We start from the raw sequence: 26,922 nt of genomic DNA, 5'->3' as shown, positions 1-26,922 counted from the left end.
GCGGCTGTTCTGCTGATATGATATAAGCTAAGAACATGTACCAGCTACCTATTCTCTTCAACCCGCCGTAACAGCTCCAGCAACGGCCGGCTCTGCGTGGCCCCCTGTACCAACCGAATATATTGGGCGTCCAACATAAAAGGCTTCCCTACCACATTCGGGATCCACCGTCCAACAAGCTCTTCCGGCTTGATATCAGATACCCGCAGATGGTGCCTCAGATATTGTCTGTAGCCATCAATGTGTCCCCGTAGCATCTGCGAGTGAAATGGAATATCAACCCCGGCAAGTGGAATGGTTGCACGGCCACGGGAGAGTTCAGTCTCACTTGTGACGGAGCAGCTGCTGGGAATATAGCGAGCAATGCATTCGCTCATGGTTTGTGGACTATTGGGCGATGTCGAGCGGGATAGATCGTCGCACGCATGGCAGAGGACCCAGAGAGAACGGACCTGCTTCGATTAGGCTTGATAGGAAACCAGAAAAGAATATGACAGGGACGTCGAGCGAGAACATACATGGCCTGCACATACGTACTGCCGCGAATGCACGTTGTAGTTGACCACCTCCAGCAACACGCCGGTTGCCTGGCCGACAAGCCGCACTAGCTCAATCAGTCGGTCTTCGGTGAAGTCTACAATGTGTTAATTCAAAATGTCGGCAAGATGAGGGAAAAGAGATACCTGATCGGATCCGCGATGGATCGGCAGCCACCATGGCATAGTCTGTACGCCCGTTGGCGTTGCGCGGTAGGGCATTCTGCATTTTTAGCCCCCGATAGAGGATCAACGATAAAAGCGACTCAAACGGCATGATAGTTGTACAGGCACCGAGGCTACTGTACTCTCCCAGGGAGTGTCCAGCAAAGAGGGCTTGTGTTTGGACCATGCCTTGCGCCTGTAGATGCGCATACTCCGCCATCTCCATGACGGCCAAGGCGGGCTGGGCAAATTGCGTTGACATTAGGAGCCCCGAAGGATAGTTAAATGTATATGATCGTGAGTCGCGAGTCAAGCCAGGCAGCATAGATGGGTCAGAGCCGGACATAGAAAGATAAGTATCGCGGATTTGCCGACCACGCCGACTGCCAAAGTTGACAGTAAGGCTCGTTGGATTCTCACGGACTATGTGAAGGAGCGAAATGCCTATAATCGGTATTAGGGCTGCTCATTTAGTTGGGGTTGGGTTAAGGAGTTAACGCACCATATTGGGATTTAAAGTGCCGTTCTGCTCTGTCCCATACTGCTCGTGCGGCAGCTTTCGTATCATACAAGGCCATCCCCATCCCTCTCTCCTGCGTGCCCTGACCGGTAAAGACGTACGTTGTCTTGGCCTGCTCGAGCACCGCCTCTGCATGCATCACTTGCTCACCCGTACTCTCCTTGAGCACTCTTACGTGGACCACCATACACCCGTCCTCCATTGCAAGGTGCTGTGTCTCCATTCGCAACCGGTCGTTTGCCCGGACAAGTCCATCGAAGGAGGGCATCCAGCTGCAGAAAAGGGTCCGTTCATTATCGCCAATAATCCACTCCAGGATCCGCCGCACGGTGGCAGACAGGTGCAGCCCATGCACGACAGGCTGGCCCAGCCCGGCGAAACGAGCGAATAACGGGCAAACGTGGATAGGATTTGTATCTCCAGATACCATTGCATAACCCTCGCTTTGGGCAGGGACAGTAAACGATATAGATGCAGCGTCATCGCCAGCCCAGCCTGCCCGTGGGAGCGGCTGTCTCTGGACACGGGGTGCACCGTGGCGGTTCAGAAAATCCATGACAGGATTCACTGTAAACCCCTCCTCCTCCATGTACACACGTCCAATTCTCATGCCGACTGAAGAGACAGAAGCTACTGAGGTATCGGAAGGGGCCAGTGAAACTGATCCAGAAACTTGCAGGGAAGCAGGTGCTCCTGCGGCGTCAAATACCATCTGCGAATGCAGTCGGAATATCAATCTTTTCCCAATAAAGTCGGAGCAGGGTCCATCTAGCAAGAACCATTTTCGACTCATCAAGATCTTCAATTTTACGGGGGAGTCAACATGTATGACCATATCGGGCTCTTCGACGGAACGAAACTGCTGCTGGGACGCCCTTTCCTCTGGCCGCCGCTGGATGACGAATGTCGTTTGGATTCGAACCACCGGTTTTCCGTCTCTGAGTATCTCTGCAGATATCTCAACTCGCTGGCCTGTGGCGGTGATTGTGCGCTCTGTTATCCGCGACGAAATTGTCACTGTATCTCCCACATGCAACGGTCGGACGCCACGCACTAAACGAGTTGAAGCAGACTGATGGAGGAGCCGAAGGGGGTCCGCATCAAGTGCTTCGAGCAGTATCGGCTTGGTGAGTGCAGTCCAAGCTATAACAACAGTATAATCAATTGGCACCACTGGGCCCCGTGTCCCCCACGCTCGACAACGGCCCGGGCCAGTCTGACCGACAAGAGCCAGGAACGCATTCACGTCCTCAGCTGTTATTGTCACTCGATCGCCACTAAATTCCGAGTTGAGACCGACAGAGGCTTGGCGAGGAAGGCCTCGACCAATCCACAGATCTGTATACAGACGCCTCACGGTGTCGAAGTAATGCATCCGGTGCATCTTGAGAATTGAAGGGCCCATGGCTCCCCCGAGCAATTCCATCTTAAACTCCAGTGCAGGTTGTTTGGCCTTTGAGCGAGTTAGCAATGTCACTGATACCTCATTGCTGTCTAGATGAATCAGGCCCAGTGCTGCGCATATCGCCCTGGGGTCTCCTTGCTGACGCAAGGAATGATACAACGTGATTTCACGAAGGCGGCCTTCCACATAGTTTACCTCAATGACGTCTCCAATATCTGGCTTGAAAGCGTCCCGAATCGGATTTCCAGCGCGATTTTGCCCAAAAACAACCTTTTTCTGGCTGAGGGCAGCATGGCCCCAGGCGCACTCACCCACGAGGTGCTCGACTATTGCCTCAGTCGATGGGCGAGTCGGTCCGACAAGATGGTACCGGAACAGCGAGCCCTCCTGGCTTGTTTCAATGCCAGGTAAGCGATTGCCTCTTTCATCACGCTGGTTAGCCCAAGTGTAGCTGTTGTCAGAGGATGTCTCATTGAGCATCAATTTCACATGCGACTCAGCAATCCCATCAAGAATGTCTTTGACTGGTTCATCGCATACTCGCGCATGACGCACGGCTACGGGCCCTTGTATGATGCAAACACGTTGTGCGTCCTGGTCCACCACGGCGCCTACATCTTCAGACTGCCATAGGGAATCTTTCTTGAACCATGTCTGGAAATCTGCATCGAGTCGTGGAATAAACGGCACGGGCTTCTGCCCCTGTCGGCGGAAAAGATTGATGAGAAGGCTTACATCTTCTGGATATAGTATCTGGTCGCCTTGCACGCCGTATGCTTTGTCAAACGACTCTTGTAGCTCTATGGGAGAGTTGCAGAAAATGAGGCATGATTCAGTTTTTGAACCTGAGCCCAAACGTCCCTGTGCAAGACGGAGGAAGTCATGCACAAGGCTGAGGTAGGATGGGTCGATCCAGCGTGCCTGGTGCTGCACATACGTAAGCTGGCAGAGACGGCGTAAGACTTGTCTATAGCTCAGCTCCCCAATCTCGGTTGGTTTACCGCTGTCAGTTTGCGCGAACCACGGCCGGGCAAAGTCGTTATTCAGTCTAGTAATGATTTCATCTCGATGTTGTTTCAATGCCACTTCCAACCGTTCAGGGTCACGGATCGCGAAGAACCGGTCATCAAACTCCTTCCACAGACGCATTGCTCTAGTCGCAAGCACATGGATCGGTTGGCCCATCTCTGAAGTGACCGAGATAACACCACCAACCGCGTCATGTTCACATTTTGTCCAAGCGCCGTTGTCATTTCCATCGTCCTTGACTCCGGGGGCTTCGACTATAAGCTGCTTTACGGCGAGCGAAGTTTTCGCCTCACGAGCTACCATTATGCGGCTCCCTAGGAGGATTCCATCAAAGGGCATAGGCGCATATCCCAGTTTACAAGACCAAGAGCCGGACATGTACGGCCAGGTGTCCTCGGCGCCCCCGAATCCACTACCAGCCACGAGAATGACGTTCTCGCAGTCTCTGATACGCGCATAACTGTCCAGAATCGGTAAATGAAAGTCCTCACAAGAATGGTGACCACCAGCACGTCCCCCGGTCCATTGTAGCCCGATGGGAAGCGTCGAATATTGCCTTGCGATGGTAAGGACGCGGTCAATTGCATCAACAGACCCCGGTTTGAACCAAATATGTGAGATTGCCAACATGTCAATCCACTCCTTCACCACCTCGGGCGATGGTATCCCAGCGCCGACCGTTAGCCCATCGATGGGCAAGCCTTCTTCCGTAATCAGACGGCGTAATACCTGGATCTGCCAGGAAAGTGATTTGGGGGAGGCGTAGATGATATTACAGGTGATTGAGCGATGGGCTGGAATGGACCTCGACAGCTGGCGGAGTGCTGTTTCTAGCGTTGCTCGGTCGTGATAGCCACCGCAGGCAAATTCGACGTGGTAGCCCGCCTGAATGATGGCCGCTACAAGCTCAGGTGAGCATGTTGTTGGTGTCATCCCTGCGACCATAACATGTGGTGTTCCTAGCAGCCGCGTCATCTTGGTTTCAATATATGGACGAGCACTTCCCTCAGCTACTTTCCGTAACCGCGGGCGATATCTGCGGCCCCAGTTTTGACCAAGTGGGAGAGCAGAAGCAGACAGATCAAGGAACGATAAATTCGAAGCCATAGACCGGCCGGACAAATTAACGATGTCCACACCCGTTCCCTCCAAAACATCCTGCACCAAGCTCCCAACAGCGCCAGGCCCAAATGAGAGCACATGGGTAGCGTCGTTCATTGTACAACACAAAGCGGGCCAGTTGACTTGCTCAACAGTAACGGACCGTATGAGGGTTAAAAGAACATCGTGCGAGCTGTAATCCTGCAAGTTTCGCAGAGATCCATTCACCTGGCAGTAAACGGGTATAGCGAGATCGTTACCCCTCAGGCAAAGGCCGCCGACGACATCAGTTACACGTAGTTCGACTGATGACAGGAGAGAAGAATGATAGGGAGCTGACACTGGAAGGAACTGGACATCGATTACGGGCCGACGCAGGGGAAAGGGCACCCGGCTTTGGTCAAGCTCTGGCGATGCCTTGACGCTACGAAGTGCTATGCATACTCCTCGCAGAGCGTGTGGCGCCCCAGCCAGGACGAATTTGTTGTGGCCATTGATAAGGGATATATAGATCGGACCTCCACCTTGGTCGTTGACCTTTCGCACCAGCTGCTCCAAATGATGAATGTCTAAGCCTGCCACACTCAGTAAATGTGACGGCGTGCCCTCGCCATTCTCCAGGCAGTCGGTAACCTCGTTTGCACAGAGAATACTCCCGGGAGAAGCATGATGTGACTCCAGCCCGACCCAGAACGAAAGTTCCAGGGCAAAGTCAGCCGCGCGGTAGAAAGATAGCCATCCGTGGTCAGTGTGAGATATGGCGATTGCGGCGGCCACAAATACCCCTTGAGAGTGTCCGATAGCTCCCTGGAGCTTTTGGCGGAGCTGACCAGGGTCCAGCTGGAGGTTGTATGCAGTAATAGCATAATGTAGAAGGCTCAGCAGAGTGTTGATTGGAAAGCTATAAGGAGACAGTGCCAAATCGTCGGGCAGTGGTGCGGATGCAGCAGCGTCGTTGAGCCAGGCCTGTAATTGGAACCCGCGCCCAGCAAAGAATGATGATCGGCGTGCGATTGCTGCTAGTGATTCCAGACGGCGGGCAGAGGAGTCGAGCAAGTCCTGTATAGGGGCGCAGTCCGCGAAGGCGTGTGAGAGATGGACTAACTCATCGAGTCCAGTCCAATTACTGGGCCCTTGCCCACCAAAGCACGCGTATAGTCGCGATCGGCCTGCGTCAACAGCGTCGAGAAACGGGGATGGAGCCATTCTCTTTGCAGGTAGTCAAACCGTGGGCAGACAGATCAGAGCCATGGCTGGGGATGAGCAAGTATATCGTCTGGCCACGACCATCACCTATACGAGAGGGGGAAAAGCAAGTCAGCGCTTGGTCGGCTTACGAGCAATCGGAGATCGGGCGTGGCGGTTCTCAAGTTTACATATCAGCTGCAGTCCTTCAATCTTTCCTGCAGAACTAGGACATAACATGAATACAACCATGGCGATACGAAAGATGGAACAGACAATTGCCTACGAGTTGCTGATTGAGCTTTTAGCGTACGCTGCCCTATAGGTGTTGAGAAGGAAACTGATCAGCAGCAGCCATCAGTTTGCGTTTCCGGTGCAATGGTGGGTCAACAGCGACTGCTATACAGCACAAGGTACGCTGACGCGGCTTCTCGCGCAGGATAGGAACGCAGAAAGCTCTATTGCGAGACACTCGTCGCCTCGTCGAGATTGGGCCGGCCAAAACGCTTATTGGAATGGCTCAAAAGACTATACAGCACAACCCAAGAAAGGGCTTACAATTGCTGGCCAGCACGCAGGACCTTGCCCAGCTCTGCTACATCTATGACGAGCCTACCGAGGCAGAGGATTCGACTGCCGACGAGTCCATGATTGATACGCCGCAGTGTAGCATAATTCCAGAGGTAGCGCTAGAGCCGGAAGTTCAGCCAGTACCGGACACGCCGCTGACCGCAATATCCATCATTAGGGCTCTGATCGCCCGTAAGCTCCGCAGGTCGGAAACCGAGATTGACCCCAGTCGTTCAATCAAAGAGCTGTGTGGTGGCAAGTCCACACTACAGAATGAACTGATTAGCGAGCTGGGCAATGAGTTCCAGACATCCCTCCCTGATCGCGCGGAGGACATCTCTCTAGCGGACTTGGATGCTGCCCTGGGCGAGGTCTCTCTGGGACCCACCTCGGCTGGTCTGCTGCAGCGAGTCTTTACGGCGAAGATGCCGGCCCGCATGACAGTATCGGCTGTGCGTGAGCGTTTGGCCGCAACCTGGGGCCTTGGGGTCCATCGGCAGACTGCAGTCTTGGTGGCCGCACTTGCGGCTGAGGCTCAGTCCCGCCTAACCTCCTTGGAGGCGGCCCATCAGTACTGGGACGGTTTGACCGAAGCCTATGGGCAGTCATCGGGTCTTTTCTTGAGGAAAGCTGTCCCACAGCAAGCTGCACGGAGTGACAACCAAGACGCTCAAGCTATAGCGCTTGCAGAATCGCTCGGGTCTAAGGACCTTGCACGGAAGCAGTATGAGGCTCTTCGCCAGTACCTGGGGATACGGAGCACAACTACAAAACAGGATGATCTACATTTTGCAGACCTGCAGCAGAAGCTGGACTGTTGGACTGCCGAATTTTCGGACGACTTCCTCAGCCAAATCTCGCCTCGCTTCGACGCACGAAAGACGCGCTGGTACCGCGACTGGTGGAACTCGGCGCGCCAGGAGCTTCTAGCCATCTGCCAAAATGGCCATGTACAATGGACAGATGAACTGCGTCAGCAGTTCGTCCAGCGCGCTGACGAAGGCCTTGTTGAGATTGCTCGGGCACACTCACTCGCGAAATTCCTTGTGGCGGACCTCATCCAGGCCATTTCTCCCCCTCCCGTCGTCCGGCTGGGGTGTATGCCGACCTTGATGCCACGGGCAGTTGTTACCCCTAAGGGAGATATTCAATGCGAGGAAGATGAACGGCAATCTTCTTGCTTTGCCGAGTTCTTCACCAGCTGGATCCAGGCAAACAACATTCGATGCGCTATACAATCCAATGGGGAGGACCTAACATCATTATTCTTTAACAGTCTGGCACATGCCAGTCAACAAGGGGTTTCTTTTGCCAATCACACATACCTTATAACAGGGGCGGGACCAGGCTCCATCGGCCAACATATCGCGCGTCGCTTATTAGCAGGCGGTGCCAGCGTCATTGTAACTACGAGCCGCGAGCCATCGTCTGCTGCTGCCTTCTTCAGGGAGCTGTATAGTAAGTCTGGGAATCGTGGATCGCAGTTACATCTAGTGCCTTTCAATCAGGCCAGCGTCGTGGACTGTGAGCGTCTGATTGACTACATCTACAGTGACTTGGGGCTGGATCTAGATGCAATCGTCCCTTTTGCTGCCATGAGCCAGGTGGGAGCTGAAATTGACGGATTGGATGCCAGTAATGAAGCAGCGTTTCGACTGATGCTGGTGAATTTACTACGTCTTGTAGGGTTTGTGGTATCTCAGAAACGACGTAGAGGCATTACCTGCCGACCAACCCAAGTCGTCCTGCCTCTGTCTCCTAACCATGGCATCCTGGGCGGTGACGGTCTATACGCGGAGTCCAAACGCGGCCTGGAGGCATTGATACAGCGGTTCCATTCAGAGAAATGGGGGGAAGAGCTCTCAATATGTGGCGTCAGCATCGGCTGGACCCGGTCAACGGGCTTGATGGCGGCCAATGACCTCGTTGCTGAGACGGCAGAGAAACAAGGTCGCGTGCTGACCTTCTCTGTGGATGAAATGGGAGACCTCATCTCACTGTTATTAACTCCGCAGTTGGCCACCCGCTGCGAAGATGCACCTGTTATGGCGGACTTTTCTGGGAATCTCCCGGGTTGGCGCGATGCTTCTGCTCAGCTCGCTGCCGCTCGTGCAAGCCTTCGCGAGCGCGCTGACACTGCCCGAGCGCTAGCACAGGAGGACGAACGAGAACACCGTTGCCGACATGCAGGAAGTGCTCAAGAGCCAGTGGACCAAAGAGTCTCGCTCCATCTCGAGTTCCCAGTGCTCCCTGAGCATGAGCCACTGCTACACCCAAATCTCGTGCCTGCTGATGCAGTGGTTGTTGTCGGCTTCGCTGAGCTGGGCCCATGGGGAAGCGCGCGAATTCGGTGGGAAATGGAGTCGCGCGGCTGTCTTTCGCCTGCAGCATACGTGGAAATTGCATGGCTTATGAATCTCATACGGCATGTTGACAACGTCCATTACGTCGGATGGGTGGATGGGGAGGATGGGAAGCCCGTTGCAGATGCTGACATTCCAAAGCGATACGGCGAGCGGATCCTATCGAATGCAGGCATACGTCCACTGCCATCTGACAATCGAGAGGTCCTCCAGGAGATCGTGCTTGAACAAAACTTGCCGTCATTTGAGACTACACGGGAAAATGCCGAAGCTCTGCAACAACGGCACGGCGACATGGTACAAATCAGTACACGTAAAGATGGCTTGTGTCTAGTTCAGCTACAGCACGGCGCAACCATCCGCATTCCCAAATCCATCATGTCTCCTCCAGGTGTTGCCGGCCAACTGCCGACAGGCTGGTCGCCAGAACGGTACGGGATTCCAGCGGAGATTGTGCAACAAGTTGACCCCATAGCTCTTGTGCTGCTCTGCTGTGTAGCGGAGGCTTTCTACAGTGCCGGTATTTCCGATCCAATGGAGATATTCGAGCACATTCATATATCGGAACTGGGCAACTTTGTTGGCTCCTCAATGGGTGGGGTGGTGAGCACTCGAGCGCTATATCATGATGTCTGCCTTGATAAGGATGTGGCATCCGACGCACTGCAAGAGACATATCTCAATACTGCACCGGCGTGGGTGAATATGTTGTTGCTGGGCGCGGCTGGTCCGATTAAGACCCCTGTAGGCGCGTGCGCAACTGCGTTGGAATCAGTTGACTCCGCCGTTGAGTCTATCAAGGCCGGTCAGACGAAGATCTGCCTTGTCGGTGGCTATGACGACCTTCAGCCTGAGGAGTCAGCAGGCTTTGCCCGCATGAAGGCTACGGTTTCCGTCAGAGACGAGCAGGCGCGCGGCCGCGAGCCCGGCGAGATGTCGCGTCCTACAGCGGCCTCTCGCGCTGGGTTCATGGAGTCCCAAGGCTGCGGTGTCCAGCTTCTTTGTCGCGGGGATGTGGCCTTAGCGATGAATTTGCCTGTTTACGGCATCATCGCTGGCACCGGCATGGCCTCAGACGGGATCGGTCGCTCCGTGCCTGCTCCCGGACAAGGCATCCTCACCTTTGCACAGGAAGACGCTCAGAATCCTGCTCCAATCCGGACAGCGCTCGCGCGCTGGGGCTTAGGGATCAACGATATGACCGTGGCCTCGCTGCACGCGACCTCGACACCAGCAAACGACACCAACGAAGCTTTCGTGATTCAGCGGGAAATGACTCACCTTGGTCGCACCTCTGGCCGTCCGTTATGGGCAATCTGCCAGAAATCCGTGACCGGCCATCCAAAAGCTCCCGCGGCAGCATGGATGTTGAACGGGTGTCTCCAGGTGCTCGATACTGGTCTCGTGCCGGGCAACCGAAACGCAGACGACGTCGATCCTGCTCTCCGGACGTTCAATTATCTGTGCTTCCCGACCCGTCCAATACAGACCGATGGCGTCAAGGCATTCTTGCTGAACTCGTGCGGTTTCGGACAGAAGGAGGCGCAGCTTGTTGGTGTTCATCCTCGATACTTTTTGGGTCTACTCTCGAGGCCAGATTTCGAAAAATACAAAACCCGGCGACAGCTTCGCATCGCACAAGCTGAACAAGCCTATGTCAGCGCGATGATAACAAATTCCATTGTCCGCGTGCGGTCACATCCTCCCTTTGATCCCGCAGAGATGCACTCCATCTTACTGGATCCTTCTGCTCGTATATGCCGGGATTCGTCCACCGGTTCCTACCGCGTCACAAAAGCGTCCACTCCGGTTTATACGGGCTTCCAGAGGCCTCATAACAAACGTGAAGCTCCTCGGCCATCAACGATCGGCGTCGATACCGTAACCTTGAGCAGTTTCAATGCGCACGAGAACGCCATCTTCCTGCAGCGCAACTACACCGAGCGCGAACGCCAGTCCCTCCAACTACAGAGCCACCGCGACTTCCGGTCAGCAGTCGCCAGTGGCTGGTGTGCCAAGGAAGCCGTGTTCAAGTGCCTACAGACGGTATCCAAGGGTGCAGGGGCGGCGATGAGCGAGATCGAGATTGTGCGCGTACAAGGGGCTCCGTCTGTGGTGGTAGGTTGCCTTCTCTTCTTCCCGAAAAGATGCTGATGCGCCCAGTTACACGGCGATGCTCTTGCTGCCGCGCAAAAGGCTGGCTTGAATAATATCCAGCTAAGTCTGAGCTATGGTGATGATAGTGTGGTGGCGGTTGCTTTAGGTGTACGCAAGTAGTGTCTATTACCGTTGGTCTTCATAATCCGTTCAGCCACGGCTTCTGACAATTGAGTGTGCTGATCATTTTCTTAGATCAAGTATGGATAATTAGAAGATAATTAAAACCCAAACGCAGTTTAATCTGGCTCGTTACGCGTTGGTTGACGAGAAATCGTAGGACAGCGTCAGGCGTTCCTTGCCGGCGGGACATTGTTTCTCCGGTCCGCCGCCAGAAAATGATTACTTTATTAATTAGGTCATGTGATGTCTAACTATGTGACAACCAGAATAAAAGCCCTTACTAATAAGGGTTGACCCTTTTTGGTGTAGTGGCAAAATCTCTCACTATGGTTCCTAACCCTGATCGAGCCTTGACAGAACCGGAAGTTCAGTAAGAGGATTCATCCTGATACCCTTAAATTGGCCAATATCAGCTCCTAGTCTGATAGTCGTTAAGACTTTGGTACCTAAACCACTGGCGGTAAGCACCACCGCTTATGGGTAGATCTATATATCACTGTTGCACCACACAAATGCCGCACTGCCTTATGGCTAAATGTATAACTATGGGTGCTGACAGGCGCCCGGCATTGCCTCACTCACGAATCCAGCCCATTCCACTTAATAGATTCCCGAAGAAGAGTGCCTGATGTTCTCTCAGTGCTGGCGACGGAAACAGCCACGAGAAATGCGGATAGCCAGGATACTCATCGCACTTTACCGGGACCCCCAACCTGACTAGAGCGTCCCTCATCAAGCGGACATCATCTCTCAGGGTGTCGGCGCCGCCAACTGCCATGTAGACTTTTTTCAGCTTTCCGAGACCCGGATGAAGAAGACATGAAAGCCGGGGATCATCCGGTGATGCGCCATAGCAATCGAAGAACGACTGCATCGCGGAGCCAGTGTTGACTGTCAACCGGTCGTTCTCTTCATAGGATGTATACTCCCCTCGATCTCGCTTGTCTGCGGACACAGCGTCAGGATGAACGGTTACCGGTGCGAGCGCGACAACGCCTTGGACTCGGTCTCCTAGGTCGTCGCTGATCAAGGCAAGCGCGGTACTGAACGCCATGTTTCCACCGGCCGAGGCACCGATGAAGCAGATTGACTGCGCAGGATACGTCTCTAGGGCCGATCTCGCAACAGTCAGACAATCGTCAAGCGGGATCGGGAATCGGAATTCGGGGGCTAGACGGTATCCCACGCTGAGGATTCTCGTGCGGGCCAGTTTACAGAGAGTGCGGACGAAGCCGTCCTCCTCGTCAATGCTGCCCATGACCCACCCGCCGGCGTGGAAATAGAGGGCCAGCGGTGGATCTGACACCTCCGGTGGCGTGTAGATGCGCGTGGGGACGCCGCTGAGGATCTTTTCCTCTGCCTGAACGCTCAAATCTGGAGGAGGAAAGTCATAGCGGCTCATTAGTTTGCCGACTATCGTTTTCCATCCCTGCATGAGGGTCTCATACGGCCCGTCAAGAGCCGGCGAGAAGCCAAGCTCTTCTATGAACTGGTACAGTCAGTTTCTACACATCAGGTGCTTGGAGGACTCTTCCTACCCGCTGCCATGGCTCTGCTAGCTTGGAATCCATTGTTGAAGCGGTCTGTTGTCTGCTACAATCTTCCATCGCGAGCTTCGATTTGTCTTATGTTCAATATCGGTCACCGAGCCACAATGTTCTTAATTGGATTTTCAGCCGTCTGGTAAATGTCCACCATATCATATCGTATGGTGTTATTGTATCTGATCCGTCTGTAGCCCACTTAGCTACCCCCTAAGTCCTCAGTATGCCGGTATATCACGTCGGTATGCATACCCCAGCCGAAAATGAACACTGAGACTGACCTATCCACCGAAAGCCCTATTCAAACTCAAACCAGACGCCGACCCTAACCGTATCCGTCTATGGCAGGAGCTCGCGCACGCAATGGTCGGCAAGGTACCTGGCCTACTGGATCTGCAAGCTGGACCTCCTCTCGAGTTCACGGCTCGACTGGCGAAGGGGTTTGATATGGGTGTAGTCGTGCTGCTAGACTATGTGGAGTCTCTCGCTACCATGTTTACGCATTCGAGCCATGACCAGTAAGTGTTCTAAACGTGTCAGGATGAATGGTCTTCCGCGCTTATCGTTGTTAATGTACGACAGAGTTCACGAATTATACCAGGAGGTTTGCGAGGATGGGAGTACGGTTGGTTATGATATTGAATTTTAGAGGGCTGAGATGCAGCATATCCTCCCTTGAACTGTTGTACTCCGAACTATGTGTACGAATGACCGTGAGAATATGTATATAATCAGGCATCGAACCCAGCATCCCGCCGCCGTTGCATAATAGGCCTCAACTGATTCCCACCCCATCCGTCCTCCAAATCATCTTTCAGATCAAAAGTACCCTCCGGCTGTACTGCCAAGGCACGTCCTGTAGAGCCACTTTAGTATCATCCCGCCAACCCGATCAAAGAAGAAAAAATGGGAGTAAAATATACCATGTATCTCTGGGCTTGCAACACAATAAGTCGCCGCATCGACGCATGAATCAACGGACGTAAACGTGAGCACCTTGGCCATATCGACTCCACGGGCCGCCATCGCATGCTTGATTGGGGCAATGAGCGGAGAATCGAAAAACCACGGCGCAAGCAGATTGCAGCGAACGCCCAACTGCTTGGTCTGAGAACGCGTGCTGCGAAACAGCCCGCGGACGCCGAACTTGCTGGCCGGGTACGTGGAAGCCTTGGGGCTATCCATATATGCTGCGATGGAGGCACAGAAGAGAAGGCATTTGTTGCTGGGCAACTCGGGGTCAGTTCCTGTGCCTGGTATACGAAGGTAATACAACCCCAGCCAGGAAGTGAAGTAACTCCCCACCAGATTCACCTCGATGTTGCGGACACTGGAGCTCGGCCGGGGAGGGTCGACCTCCAGACTGGGAACGCCCGCGGCGAGGACATGATCTATCTGGTTCCCGGGCGCGAGAGCCGTGCCGGCAAAGCAGGCAACTATATCCAGGGCACCGCTGGGTGAGAAGTGAAGGGCGCTCTTGAAGGCGGCCACTTGGCTGTCCCAGCTCGTGACATCACAGTAGACATAGTGAATACAGTGCGCGAGTCCAGGCTGGATCGGGTTCGCTGGAGGTTGGATGTCGGCGATGGTGATATAGGCCCCGGCCTCTGCCCATTTCCGCGCTGTGGCCAGCCCTAGGCCTGAAGCGCCGCCGGTGATGAATGCGGATTTGCCGTTGAGGCTGGTCAGGTCGCAAGTGAGATCGAGGGGCTCCATATTGAGTCCAGGTGAGTAGACATGGGTTATTTTTCGCACGCATTCGGTTGGTGGTCATTCATTTATAGCCCTCGGGGTAATATAGAGCTCGGAGTCTCAGAACTTGAACGAGGTCGTAGTACGCAGAAAGAAAAATACTAAAATCGCCGTCTTCGCCTCTGTGGGTTTCCAAATAGCTCTCAACAGCCTAAATCCACCATCTTTCGGCATGATTCTGCCTCTGATATTGGCCCTGTGTCTGCTCTCCACGGCGGCTTACCGTCTATGGCTGGATCCTCTGCGCAACTACCCTGGCCCGCGCTGGTGGGCTGTTTGGCGAGTCCCATATTTGAGGAGCACCATTCGAGGGACGATCGTCAGAGATATCCAGCGACTGCATGACCAGTATGGTCCCGTTGTACGAATCGCGCCAGATGAACTTTCCTACATCACTCCAGAGGCAGCAAGACCAATCTACACGTCCAGTCCTGAATTCCCCAAAGACCCAATGCATCTCCCACCGTTTCATAATGGCGCTCCTGGCATTCTTGCTGCCGACTACGCCCACCATCGGCGATACCGCCGGCTTCTTGCTTCTGCATTCTCTGAAAAGGGACTGCGCGCACAGCAGGGGATGATTAAGGGCCACATCGATCGGCTCATGACTCGTCTTCAGGAGAACTGCTCGTCAGGCTCGCTAGACATGACCGTCTGGTTCAACTGGGCGACCTTCGATATCATCGGCGATCTCGCCTTCGGTGAGCCGTTCGGCTGTCTCGAGAGAATGGAGACTCACCCATGGATTGCCTCGATCCAGGGCAACGTCAAATCCATCCCGATTCTGAACGCTCTCCGTCGATACCGTCTGGACAGGCTCATCGAGTTCCTCGCGCCTCCAAGGCTACTGGAGATGCGACGGCGCAACGCGCAGTTTACAGCAGAAAAGGTCAACCGCCGACTGAAGCATGCAACGACCACGCGCGGCGACCTGTGGGACTCGGTGCTGGCCGACCCTCCAGACGGTGAGCCTCCGATGTCTCGCGCCGAGATGGTCAGCAATGCCAGCGCGATCATTCTTGCGGGCAGCGAGACGTCGGCGACTACTCTGAGCGGATGTCTTTGGCTGCTCCTCACGAACCCTGAGTATCTGCAGCAGCTCACCGAGCATATCCGCGCTCGGTTCAGCACGGCCACAGCCATTGACGCACAGACAGTGACGCAGATCCAGGGGCTCCAGGCGGTACTTGACGAGTCGCTGCGCCTATATCCTGCAGTGCCAATGCAAAGCAATCGTATTGTTCCACCACCGGGCACGCGTCTTGGAGGCAGCTGGGTTCCGGGAGGGGTAAGTCTGCAGCCACTCATCTTGCCCTTCACCCTCTTCTCTTTTTCGGCCAATGGCCCCTCGCTGACCGACTGATTACAGACCTCGGTCGCCGTCCAACAGTTTGCCGCCTGCCGCTCCCCCACCAACTTCCACCGTCCAGACGAGTTCATTCCCGAGCGGTGGGAGAGAAAAGGTGAGTTCGTCAATGATCGGCGGGAGGCCTCGCAGCCATTTAGCATTGGTCCCCGCAACTGCATTGGACGTCAGTTGGCTCTTGCCGAGATGCGGCTGATCCTGGTCCACCTCTTGTGGTACTATGATCTAGAACTGGACCGGCGGCGCATGGGGAATACAGACTGGATGGCGGTGCAAGGGATCTGGATCCTGTGGGACAAGAAACCGCTGTGGGTTGTGTTGAAGAACAGAAGTACGTAGGGAACCAAGAGTCTTCGCCGCGCTAGTATGGATGCTAGTACTGCCACTGTACAGCTTATTGCTTTACTAAGAAATCAAAGTAACTAATGCTCGGCATAAGACTGTGGTAGTATTATTCACGTAAGGAGAAGAATATAATAAAATAAGACTGCAGAAATAAAGCTAGTTACAGGTTCTTCAGCGCTCAAGAGTTAGGCCTTCATATGCAGAAAGCTGACCCTGATATATCTGCCCTACTGCCCTTCCTGCTTTAATTAAGCATTATAATCCTTACAGTCCTTCTATACTTGTTGCCCTCTATTATGTTGTGTAACCCTCTGTATCTGCCTTACATATTTGTAGCTTAGAAATCTCCTTTAATAACTGGAGTGCTTGCCATATTCTATTTATTCAAGCCTTACTTTCAAGCGCAGAGCAGGATTATAGGCATGATCTGTGCCTTCTGGGCTATTTCCTGTGTTGTATGGATGCTGATCTAAAGAGTCTTGGCTATATTAGTTGTCTGATCTGAGGCCAATAAGAAAGGTTCTAAACTTGAAGTTGTTTAGATAAGGTGCTGGCATTTAAAAATTGCAGGCAGGAAAGGGCGCATATATTTTAAAGGCAGAAATAGAAGCAGGCAAATTTGCAGAAAAGTACTTTGAACCTATTAAAACTAGTTTGGTCAGTTAATAGCAATCTGGAGAGCTTTGAAAATAGGAGAGGCTATGTTATGTTTGCTCTGGAAGATCAATATCTCAACCAATCACCTAGTTGTCTAACGGCCGGTAATTATGTCACATGATTTGGCATCGAAAATTACTAGCGCGGCAAAGACCTTGACAAGGTGCACACCTCTACAATGACAAACCTTTTCTCAGCTTCGTGGACTTGCAGTAGGGCTTCTCGGCAGCCCCCAAGACAGGAAAATGCACGTTAAAGCTAATTCAGCGTCCACCAATCACATGCTGCCCTTTAGCTTTTTATCAGCTGCAGTCATGCTATAATGTTGGGCGTCAAAGCGCAGTCCACGATGCAGTACCCCTCCGACGTGGTGTTCCTTAGTGCTTTCTAGCAAACAGTTCGTATCGCACCTCCAGTCCAATTGCAGCACTCACTGTCGTGTGTATCTCGCGTGTCACCACCAAACAGCCCCCGGAATCCCTGATTCCGCTAACAATCTCGACGATCTCTGTCTTGGTAGGCTGCCGCTCATTGGACAACTGCAGAAGGGACATGTCGCGCAGTCGCACCATGGATTCTGTCTCCTGATTGACTGTTCCAGGCGGCGGCAGGACTAAGGCCGCTATCATCAGGCGGGAAGTGGGCTGAGTGCGGAGAACCTGGAGATGGGCCTGCAGTTCCATCGCGGTTTGGCTCCGCAGTTTCGTCCAAGGTAGCATGGGTGAGGGGGACGGGATGCGGACGATGTAGGCCGCTGGACCCAAGACCGTCTGGGGGGTGCCGGCTGCCCGCGAGTGCACCGAGACTCGATTGCTGATGGACGGTGGCAGATGGTAAGCCACCCAGGATGGCTCAGAGCCCGCTATCAGGCCCGACTGGCCGTTACCAGGCGAGCTTGTCTGGATAACGAACTGGACGGCAGGAGCCAGTGCCGCAATCATGGCGACGGTACTGGTGGACGGGGGATGGATCTGGATGCGGTCAGCAGGATGATCTGGATCGACGATATGGTAATCTGACATCCACAATGGTGGCCGGCCCAATGGCACCCCAGTCTACCAGGCGAAGCACCTCATCAACGGCAAAAGGCTCATCAAGAATCCCTCGGGTGAGATAGGCTGCAAACTGGCGTTGCGCCTTGGATTGCGCAGGATCAGGTCTCTCTTCCAATCCCGCTGCCCTGCTCTCTGATCGAGCAATCAGCGACGGGGAGAGGCCACGATCATAAGGGTCCGGTTGGCATGTCGAGCGTGGCATCTTCAGTGCCGCCGGAACCGCAACCTGGGCCAGGAAAAGCGCTGCGTCCAGCAGCTCTGGCTCCGTGACAAAGGAGGCTGATAGTGGGGTATGCGCAACGTGCCCGCTAGGTTTCTCGCTGAGGAATCCTGCAGTCACCATCAGGCGTACGACTCGCTGCAGCTGGTCCACAGGGACATTGCTGATATCGGCAACCTCTTCGAAAGCCACCTCTCCGCCCAGGGGAATGCAGGCCAACACTTGAAACTCGCATAGCCATTGTAGATTGGCCAGGAGTTGCGTCTTCGCTTTGTTAGCACCGATCTTTCCTCCGAGGCTGGAAGCAGGACGATCCCAAGGGGGAACACAAAGACTTGCCTGAAGCGCGAGCTGCTGCAAAAAGCCAGCTGGCTGAGTCGCCATCACTAAAAAGTCTGTACAGCAAAGGCAAGGAGATGACGTGGGAAAGGGAAAGGCAGCGTCTCGAATAGGAAAGCCCACTGCTGGCCGGGCCCTAGGTCGCAGCCTTGATATAGCCCAGCGGCCGCCGACTCCTAGACCCCGACAAGGCAGCTGCGGTGTTCACAGCCTTCGCTTAGGATAAGTAATGGATCAAGCTACTAGGGTGATCGTTACGGCTCATGCAGCCAACCAGTTCTAGCCTGCAGTATCCCCTCTCTGCAGTCGTATCTCCTCATGGCGAATCTCTAGGCTAAAATTGCAACCCTTGAAACCCATAGCCAGTAAAGTCAGGTTGTTCTATTTGGTGTCAGTCCGCAGATATCGAGCCCTGCAATCCCTGCGGAAAAAAAGTGGCCCCCGGTGCTGCTTATAGAGCACAGCTTACTCCCCATCTTCTCTGCACTGGTATATATCATCCAGATCTCGCGGTGTAATCCGCAATGCGGGCCTGTATCAGATGCAACTATCATGGAGCCCCCAGCGATCAACCAGCAATCCACATCCACGGCCCCGGGGGGGACGCAGGGGACACGCAAGCTGCGCGAGAGCTGCATCTCGTGCTCCAGATCCAAAGTCAAGTGCAATAAGGAGAAGCCCACATGCAGTCGATGCGTCCGCCGTGGCCTGCCTTGCGAGTATATGGTTTCCAGGCGCACTGGACGCACTCGCGTCATTGGTGTTGAGCAGCCAAAGACAGCACCACCACCAAGCACACCGCCGAATACGACGGCAGCTACTACAGCAACGAAGGCAGGACCACCAGTTACAACGGAAAATGCTGTTCATACGCCAGTCATTACTACGGCGACCTCTCCCAAGCCGGCACAGGTCCAGTCTCCTCCAGCCGAGTCAGACCTCTGGGGCGCTATCCTGTCTCCGAACACTTCCACCTCCACTGATCTATCGTCGCTCCTCTCGGTGAATACCAATTTTAGTCAGCTCTTTGCCTCGCTTTCTCCTTCGCTTCTTGAGGGCATGGATGGCATGAATGCCGATATGAATGCGCCGGAGCTGGGCGCATTGTCGGTCGCCGACCCATCATCTTCCATGATGCAGGGGTTAGAGACCCCTGACGCTGCCCAACCACCGTCTTCGAACTCCACAGGCCACTCCTGTTGTCTGTCCATCTGCCTGGATACTCTCATGCGGCTCTTTCCGAACGCCGGCGTTAGCTGCGAGCGGCCCGGGCACGAGAGCAACCCCGGCAAACTGTTCACTATCGAGTCCGTCATCGAGGACAACAAACAAATCTTGGACACGGTGCAGACGATCCTAGATTGCCGCTGCGCCGAGGATGAGTACGTGGTCACACTCGTTTCACTTATTGTCTTCAAGGCCCTCGGATGGTACGTCGCCGTGGCTCGGGATCGGTCGTCGGACCCAGGGCGCGAAGAAGACTTCAACTGGTCGACTGCCCAAGACAGTCGTAGAGGCTCGGTCTCTTCCTTTGAGGAGCAGGTGCTGCATCTTCCCACCGTCGTCGGCAGTTATTGCATTGACGGCCATCAGCAGAGCCGCATGGCAGCCCAGCTGGTCCTGAGCGAGCTATACCGCGTCCAGCGACTGGTCACTCAGGTAAGCCGTCGCCTAGAATCCATTCGCCGCCGATCCTCGAGCAGCTTGAGCTCTGCCTCTAGTAATACAACGGACTCTGAAGGCGGGCTGTCGACCCCCTTGTCGTCGACCACCCTGACCCATGTAGAAGACGACCTGCGCAAGCGCCTGCGTGCCGTCTCAAGCGAAACGATCAGCATCCTCCGACGCGCCTGAGGATGAATGATCTGGAATGATATTTATGCGATCAAGGTTCGTTGTGACGAGCGTTGGGTGAATGGTATGCGACTCTAGGGTTCGCTGGCCGAATGTCCAGCCTATCTGATACAGTGGTGGACAACGAGGAGCATTCATTTTACATCCCAGGCGTTCATTACGGCCAGTTGTCTAACTACACTACAACTGAAGTACTCATAGAATTAGGCGAGCGGGCTGAGGTGCAAGAAGCAGCGATAGCGGATTCATGATATACTGGTTTTTGACAGGATTCAGCACACGAGATAGCCAAGTAACAAATATAAAGTCATCAAGCAAACTACCAGGGCACGTCTGAACCGTCCGAAAATAGAATAAAGCGCCCAGACGTGGTATTCTTGTCGGCCTTGGCCATCTGTCCTCACAGGATTAGTTCGATGCAGAATGAGCGAAACGGAAAACATACCCTGGCACAGATCCCAGCCACGCTTTCCTCTATCGTCGTGGGGGCCTCTTTGCGCCCAAACAACCTGGCGGCCTGGGCTCCCATGTCTGACTGAATGTGTCTACGGGCCCGGTCTCGTCAGCCAAGATGAAGTGCGTTTCAGACAGTCATAACTGAATCCGGGGCATCCTCACCCAGGGTCGACAACGTACGCAACAAGCCACTTGTTCTCAAAGTGGATCTTGCGCACCAGATAGCAGGCGCCCAGCTTGGAAAGTGCATAATTCGTGAGCGGCGCCCGGGCACAGGTCTCCATCTCAGTAATCGTGCTGATCGGGGCCCCGACGCAGATAAACTGCGGCGACGAGGCGGCCTGGAGAAGGAGTCTCGTCGCCTGGAACAGTAGCAGGACCGCGTATGCGTTGATCTGCATGTGAGTCTCCAGATACTCGAGAGGCATGGTCGAGGCCGGACCGTAGTTGGCCGCAATAGCTGCGTTCGCGATCACTACATCGAGATGCGTAATGCCGTAATCACGCTGGAGAGTGCTTACTGCGTCAGCGGGATCGGACTTCGATCCACTGTCCAGTTGGACTGCGATCAGCGAAGAGTTCTCGCCTCTGGGGAGGGCATCCAAGGCCGACGCCTGGGAGGCGCGATTGCGGAGACCGGCGATGACGATGCTGTTTGGGCGAAGGAGAAAGGCCTGCACGAGACCTTTCCCGAGGCCTGCAGTCGGCGGTTAGGTCTGTGTTAGATCTGTTTCAAAAATGCAGGCGAGCGTACCCCGGCTGGCACCGGTCACTAGGTAGACCGTCTTGCGGTCGGGGGAAGGACCGTCTGGTACAGAAGCGGCTGCGGATGGCATGGAGGCAGTGGCAGGACTAGGTGAGAGGACTACAGTACATGGCTTTGCGGACGACGGTGGCCGTCTTATACTCTCGCCCGGCGTACCAAGTAGTCTGGTCGGCCATTACAGAAAGGATCGGGAAGTTGACCAAGTGCCGAAGCACGATCATATTTGTTTAGTTGCTTTTGTGGAATGCTTTCATATCTCCGTATCTCCATATTTCCATATTTCCCAACACCAATTACCCAATAACCTAATAAACCATGAAACCTCGCAAAAGGCCATCATCTGGCCGATGCGCAGTCGAAGCCTCACCCGATTCAACTCCAACCTAGTCATCTAGTCAAAGAGGCCCAGGAAAGCCGCCCCCAGGGCCGTCATCATTGGCGCATACGACCAATGGCCCCATTCTCCCTTCCCCCAGCTATAGCAGATCGCGCCGTCGGCAAACGCGACCAGACTGCCGGCCACGAGGGTCCAGCCCGTCGACTTGCGGGTGCCGAACGCATTGGCAATGTAGAACGAAAGGCCCCAGAAGATGTCGCGGACCCCATAGACGTAACTCAGGCCCTCAACGAGCCGTCTTTCGGCAGGCGAAGCGGGCAGCTCCCACTCGAAGAACGAGAGCGCGTGCGCAGGGCGGAGGAGCGCGTTGACGCCGAAACCGATGGCAATGAGCGCAAACGCATTGGCGCCGATGCTGAGGGCCGGGTGCTGAGAGACGGGCATTTTGAGTGATCGTTTAGCGGATTGGTAGCTTCTGTCAGTGTTAGTATTAGTGTTAGTGTCAGTCAAGGCAGTCCAGAGCAGTCCAATGCAGTTGCTGTGATGTCAATGGAACAAAATCATCAAAATCGGCTGCTTACCTCGTAGATCAATCCAGATTGATGGTTAAGCAGTATTGCGACACGAGAGAGATGAAGAATGTGCAGTGAGAGAAGACGAGATTTAAGGCGAGGGGTCGGGGGTTAGGCAGTCAGCCGGAGATAGCAGTTCTTTGTCTTGGCCTCTGCCTTGTCTCACACTCATCTCCACCCCAATAAATGTCGCTTGTAGCTAGCCTCGTCTCGTTGGCCATCAGGTCGATTGGTTGATCGACCGTCTGATCAGTCGTGTGGTCGGTTTCTGCTCGGTGGTCTTGCAGCGCGCACTAGTCATCTCAGCTCTCAGCAGCCCAGGCCTGTCCCTCTGCCACTCCCAGGGCTGAGATCACAGGTACCAGATCGAGTTCTATTCATAGCCCCATCCTTCTCAGCCAACCCGTGCCCGGCGCAAGGGTGTCTGCCCAGGCACAGTTCTCAAGGGCCAGGGAGCAGCCGCAGCTCGCATTCGTGCGGTCCTCATTCGTCAGCAGCCTCGTGGCAGTACCGTAAAGCCGTCGTGAGACCATTTTGGACCCTGCAGAAAACGCCATCTCGCGACCCAGTTCTAATTTCGTCGCGTGGCCCCCATGCGGTCTCATCCTCGAACTCTCTCGACACTGGCCGCAGTCATTCTGCGCCGCTCGCGCTGAGTTAACGGGCCATAGACAATGGGCAGTGGCCGCTTAGGATCGGGCTCGAGGGCTTCACAGCCCCTTCGCGTGCGAAGGGGCAATACGAGCCGACCAGTTCGTGATGCGGTTGAGCGGTAGATGCCCGCTAGGTCGTGCTGGCCATACCATGGATAAGAATAGAGCATCAGCAGTAGGATGGCTATATAAACCACTTGGTCTTCGCGGGGATGTCCTTGCTTCGACCAGCAGTCTCAACATCTTCTGTCATACCAAGAAACTTGCGCGATAAGAACCCTCACGACACAACTCTCGCTTTACAATGTTGCTCAAGAGCATCCAGAGCATTGTCTTTGGCCTCGTGCCGGCGTTCTTTCTGTTTGGCTCTGCAACTGCTGAGCTGGACTTTGAACAGTGGCATCCAGCGGGACTGGGAGACTTGCGCTGCGGCTGCCCGGCCATGAACAGTCTTGCCAATCATGGGTTTATCAACCACAACGGCAGCAACATCACCGTCAACGAGGTCATCCCGTTGATGCAGGAAGTCTTCCATCTCAGTGAAGAGCTCGCCACGATCGTCACGGGCCTCGCCGTCCTCTCGGCGGACGACCCGGCCTCGGGCATTTTCAACCTCGATATGCTGAACCGCCACAATATCTTCGAACACGACGCCTCGCTGACCCGCAAGGATTTCTATCTTGGCGGCGACGGACACACTATTGACAAGCCCACGCTGGACGAGTTCCTCAGCTACTTCGAGGGTAAGGAATGGATCGACCTCAACGACGCCGCAGCAGCCCGCTACGCGCGCGTCCTCGACTCGCGCGAGAAGAACCCGAGCTTTCTCTACCAGGACCAGCAGCTCATTACTTCGTACGGCGAGACCATCAAGTACTTCCGAACTATGGTCGACCCGCGCTCAAACAAGACGTCCGCCGAGTTCGTCAGGATCTTGTTCACCGAGGAGCGGCTGCCCGTCAGGGAAGGGTGGCAGCGCCCGCGAGAAGAGATCAGCGGGTTCTCGCTGGCCAGCGATGTCGTTCAGCTGGCGCTGCGCACCCCAGAGAAGTTCATTGGCATGCCGTTCGACCAGCGCCCCTTTGCGGAGCAGGCCTTTGACCCGCTGCCATGGCAGCGGCCTCCCATCTGGAGTCCGCCGAACTACCCGGGTTTTAGTAAGAGGCATTTCTCGGAACTTGTCGGGAGGTTTGCGAAGAAGGCTCTTCCGTTTCGTGCTTGACAGGCATTAATCCTTCTGGGGTTTTGTACACTGCTTTTGCTTGGCGTTAGAGCGCAAAACCATAAACACCCACATATATATATTTCTCTTTCGTTTGTCTATAGTACTAGAATTAGTCTTTGTTTGTACAAACCTAGTTAATCCTTTGTAACTATCAATTCAAAATACCAGCTCTAAATTGCTCTTCTCAAACATATCAGGTAACATTGGACTCCTATGACCCTGCTTCTTAATGCTGGGTAGCTGGCATGTTGCTGGCGTGAGAATAAAGTGCGGCAGAGGATTCAGTAGCGGATCCACTGCTTGGTCTAAACAGGCCGGTGCGAGTTTAACATCTACCTGAGATCTACTAGTGGCTACGATTACAGCAGAAAACACTACGAGTCAAGAGAGGACATGGAATAAAAGAAATATCACTATCCAGAGCGCCACGACTAAACTGACAGGGGGGATGTATTTTTATGAAAATTCTCGACGCCAAGGCCAATATTAACGCAACCGCTAAACTGGGCTTAGCGCAGGGCCCGGCACGTGACCCACTGCAACATCGCGTCGGCTCTCTGCGAAGTGAATTGGAGAATTGTTGGTGCGTCTGGCTTGGTACACCAAAGTCTCCAAACAACATCTCGTTTCATCGTCCGGCGTCTATGTCAGTGTAATGGCGCATCGACGATCGCGGGGAACGCCAGCAATGAAACTGTCCACCACGCGCATGCTCTCGTCCGTCACCGATCGTCCTAGTCGCGCCCCAACACATTCGCGAAAAAACATGGCCGCAGCTAGACGCATCTCCATACGACCGAGATGAATACCTAGGCACTGACGTGCTCCGTATCCGAACGGGTTGAATGCCAGATTGGCCTGGCCAGTGATTCTCGAGTCGGATAGCCAGCGCGTGTGATCGAACCTGGCCACTCTCTGTCAGCACTGCATCCGCATTTTTTGAATCGGCTTCCACTCGGTTTCCACTTACGTATCTGCATCGTCCCAGACACTCGGATTGCGCTGAAGACTCCAGTTCTGTGTCACTACTATGGTGTCGTCTGGAATGAAATACCCCCCAATTGTCGCACCCCCGGGTGGTGGACTGCGAGGCATGCATCCTGGGGCCGCCCCATACAGTCGTAGACTCTCGTCGATGACCGCATTCAGGATGGGCAACCGCTCGCAGGCTTCGTCAGTCACTTCACCTTCAAGAGTGGCGACCTCGGCCTCGACTTGCTTTTGGACTTCTGGCCGACTCAGCACACACCAGAGAAGGAACGTCAGCGAGATCGCTGTCGGGTCGGAGCCGGCCAGTAGTAGAGCCCCGGCGTCAGTTATTATATCTGTATCAGTCAAGATTCCGGCCTCTAAGGCCTTATTGAATAGATTTCTCGGCCCGGCCTGGGCTTTCTTTGCCTCTCGTGCTCGGGAGACAACGTCGCCTCCCGCAGCGAACATTTTCTCCTGAGAATAGAATACGTCCTGGAGTGGTGGGATAAACCAAGCCAACGCACGGCCGAGATAGTAGCCGGGAGGAGCAAAGTGCTTGAGCAGATGCGCAAGGTCTCCCATCCGCCGTTCTAGCATAAGAACGAAAGGTTCCTTGACACCTTTGGCGACAATGCCTGCGCCGCCGCCGAACGTAAGCTGGCAGACTATTTCGTTGGCCATGAGAGTCCACCACCCCATGACCTCGGCCTCGCCCTTCAAGGCGTCGCGTTTGATCCTCTCCACGGTCAACTTTATGATATCCCGGACCTTTGGCTCCCACTCGTTTCGTAAGCTCTGCAGCGTGAACCCCCGAGCGTAAAGTTTACGACGCGCCGAGTGGAGTTTGGCATCCCGAAAGTTGAAGATATTGTCTACCGGCCCTGGCGATAGAAGCTCATAGAAGGGAGCTTTCGTGAAGCCAGATCCCATGCGGTGGATCTCGCGTCCTGCCACAGGATCTGCCACGTCGATTTCTCGAGGTGCGATACGGACGATGGGCCCATACTTTTGGTGCAAGCTATGGACGTAGTGGATTCGATTGTTGGCAAAGGCGGACCACGACAGGCGTAGCCCTGTCAAGGACGCATACCAGGGCCCTGGAATAAGTTTCAATGGAGTGAAGTAAGCTATCCGAATGGCCTGGGATACATCAGCGCCAGTTTGCCTCCGGGCCGGACGAAATACCTTGATTATGCTAAGCACTATGAAGAAGTTGCCAACATAACTGAGCATGGAGAGCCATTTTATGCTCAGAAGGGCCGCATAGAAGTCTTTATTGTCCGAAGCCATTGAACTCGCAAGCAGAGGTGACAATCTGCATCAGGAGCTCCCCTTTTGTTGGAACGCCTGATATAGTACGCTTGTGCGGCGACCCCAGTGTATCGGGCACTGCAACCGGTCATCTATCCTTGACTCGGTGATGAGAGACATTCAGTACTCGGCCAGATGCTCGGGTCTCGCTGAAGAATACTCTGTCCTCTTCCCAGTAAGCACCGGTACAGTCAGCGACGGTTCACGGTCAGCGAGGTCATGACCGACTCGGCAGCAGCTCCTTGATTGACACCTTGCACATGTAAGATAAAATAGGGAACCTGAATCTACCGTTAGCTTCAGAATCACATCACTGCAGACCCTACTCTTTTCGCAATAAACGG

General features: G+C 54.3%; 12 protein-coding genes across 12 annotated transcripts; 5 read left to right on the top strand and 7 right to left on the bottom strand.

Moving 5' to 3' along the window:
* Positions 1-44: 44 nt before the first annotated feature.
* On the bottom strand, positions 45-5,962 carry BDW70DRAFT_156670 (putative sterigmatocystin biosynthesis fatty acid synthase subunit beta; the record flags this gene model as incomplete). Its single annotated transcript, XM_073740232.1, has 4 exons — positions 45-452; positions 519-634; positions 684-1,145; positions 1,204-5,962. The coding sequence occupies 4 exons, from the start codon at positions 5,960-5,962 to the stop codon at positions 45-47; spliced, it is 5,745 nt and encodes a 1,914-aa protein (XP_073599315.1).
* Positions 5,963-7,754: 1,792 nt separating this feature from the next.
* On the top strand, positions 7,755-11,259 carry BDW70DRAFT_129250 (thiolase-like protein). Its single transcript, XM_073735581.1, has one exon. It carries the CDS (start codon positions 8,107-8,109, stop codon positions 11,026-11,028), a length of 2,922 nt encoding a protein of 973 aa, XP_073599314.1. The 5' UTR covers positions 7,755-8,106; the 3' UTR covers positions 11,029-11,259.
* Positions 11,260-11,728: 469 nt separating this feature from the next.
* On the bottom strand, positions 11,729-12,725 carry BDW70DRAFT_156668 (alpha/beta hydrolase; the record flags this gene model as incomplete). Its single annotated transcript, XM_073740231.1, has 2 exons — positions 11,729-12,643; positions 12,693-12,725. The coding sequence occupies 2 exons, from the start codon at positions 12,723-12,725 to the stop codon at positions 11,729-11,731; spliced, it is 948 nt and encodes a 315-aa protein (XP_073599313.1).
* Positions 12,726-12,921: 196 nt separating this feature from the next.
* Positions 12,922-13,347, top strand: BDW70DRAFT_156667 (Dabb family protein; the record flags this gene model as incomplete). The annotated part of the gene is made up of 3 exons (XM_073740230.1): positions 12,922-12,940; positions 12,994-13,216; positions 13,281-13,347. 3 exons carry the CDS (start codon positions 12,922-12,924, stop codon positions 13,345-13,347), a joined length of 309 nt encoding a protein of 102 aa, XP_073599312.1.
* Positions 13,348-13,429: 82 nt separating this feature from the next.
* On the bottom strand, positions 13,430-14,414 carry BDW70DRAFT_156666 (uncharacterized protein; the record flags this gene model as incomplete). The annotated part of the gene is made up of 2 exons (XM_073740229.1): positions 13,430-13,554; positions 13,622-14,414. 2 exons carry the CDS (start codon positions 14,412-14,414, stop codon positions 13,430-13,432), a joined length of 918 nt encoding a protein of 305 aa, XP_073599311.1.
* Positions 14,070-16,155, top strand: BDW70DRAFT_170665 (cytochrome P450; the record flags this gene model as incomplete). The annotated part of the gene is made up of 2 exons (XM_073742990.1): positions 14,070-15,738; positions 15,820-16,155. Exons 1-2 carry the CDS (start codon positions 14,623-14,625, stop codon positions 16,153-16,155), a joined length of 1,452 nt encoding a protein of 483 aa, XP_073599310.1. The 5' UTR covers positions 14,070-14,622.
* An 864-nt stretch (positions 16,156-17,019) lies between these two features.
* Positions 17,020-18,477, bottom strand: BDW70DRAFT_170663 (uncharacterized protein; the record flags this gene model as incomplete). Its single annotated transcript, XM_073742989.1, has 3 exons — positions 17,020-17,789; positions 17,839-18,357; positions 18,421-18,477. The coding sequence occupies 3 exons, from the start codon at positions 18,475-18,477 to the stop codon at positions 17,196-17,198; spliced, it is 1,170 nt and encodes a 389-aa protein (XP_073599309.1). The 3' UTR covers positions 17,020-17,195.
* A 218-nt stretch (positions 18,478-18,695) lies between these two features.
* On the top strand, positions 18,696-20,286 carry BDW70DRAFT_170661 (Zn(II)2Cys6 transcription factor; the record flags this gene model as incomplete). Its single annotated transcript, XM_073742988.1, has 1 exon — positions 18,696-20,286. The coding sequence occupies exon 1, from the start codon at positions 18,985-18,987 to the stop codon at positions 20,284-20,286; it is 1,302 nt and encodes a 433-aa protein (XP_073599308.1). The 5' UTR covers positions 18,696-18,984.
* A 319-nt stretch (positions 20,287-20,605) lies between these two features.
* Positions 20,606-21,578, bottom strand: BDW70DRAFT_170659 (SDR family oxidoreductase; the record flags this gene model as incomplete). Its single annotated transcript, XM_073742987.1, has 4 exons — positions 20,606-20,680; positions 20,732-20,831; positions 20,905-21,439; positions 21,497-21,578. 4 exons carry the CDS (start codon positions 21,576-21,578, stop codon positions 20,606-20,608), a joined length of 792 nt encoding a protein of 263 aa, XP_073599307.1.
* A 125-nt stretch (positions 21,579-21,703) lies between these two features.
* On the bottom strand, positions 21,704-22,552 carry BDW70DRAFT_129240 (DUF4267 domain-containing protein). Its single transcript, XM_073735580.1, has 2 exons — positions 22,427-22,552; positions 21,704-22,320 (listed from the first exon to the last, which is right to left on the bottom strand). Exon 2 carries the CDS (start codon positions 22,287-22,289, stop codon positions 21,900-21,902), a length of 390 nt encoding a protein of 129 aa, XP_073599306.1. The 5' UTR covers positions 22,290-22,320; positions 22,427-22,552; the 3' UTR covers positions 21,704-21,899.
* Positions 22,553-22,691: 139 nt separating this feature from the next.
* On the top strand, positions 22,692-24,435 carry BDW70DRAFT_129238 (peroxidase family protein). Its single transcript, XM_073735579.1, has one exon. The coding sequence runs from the start codon at positions 23,375-23,377 to the stop codon at positions 24,290-24,292; it is 918 nt and encodes a 305-aa protein (XP_073599305.1). The 5' UTR covers positions 22,692-23,374; the 3' UTR covers positions 24,293-24,435.
* A 502-nt stretch (positions 24,436-24,937) lies between these two features.
* On the bottom strand, positions 24,938-26,557 carry BDW70DRAFT_156659 (cytochrome P450; the record flags this gene model as incomplete). Its single annotated transcript, XM_073740228.1, has 3 exons — positions 24,938-25,199; positions 25,266-26,407; positions 26,453-26,557. The coding sequence occupies 3 exons, from the start codon at positions 26,555-26,557 to the stop codon at positions 24,938-24,940; spliced, it is 1,509 nt and encodes a 502-aa protein (XP_073599304.1).
* Between the last annotated feature and the right edge of the window lie 365 nt (positions 26,558-26,922).

Source organism: Aspergillus foveolatus (assembly GCF_047715535.1).
Source record: "Aspergillus foveolatus strain CBS 279.81 unplaced genomic scaffold BDW70scaffold_6, whole genome shotgun sequence".
Lineage (NCBI taxonomy): Eukaryota > Fungi > Ascomycota > Eurotiomycetes > Eurotiales > Aspergillaceae > Aspergillus > Aspergillus foveolatus.
The sequence above is the reverse complement of the archived record's forward strand: the minus strand, read 5'-3'. Positions and strand labels throughout refer to the sequence as shown.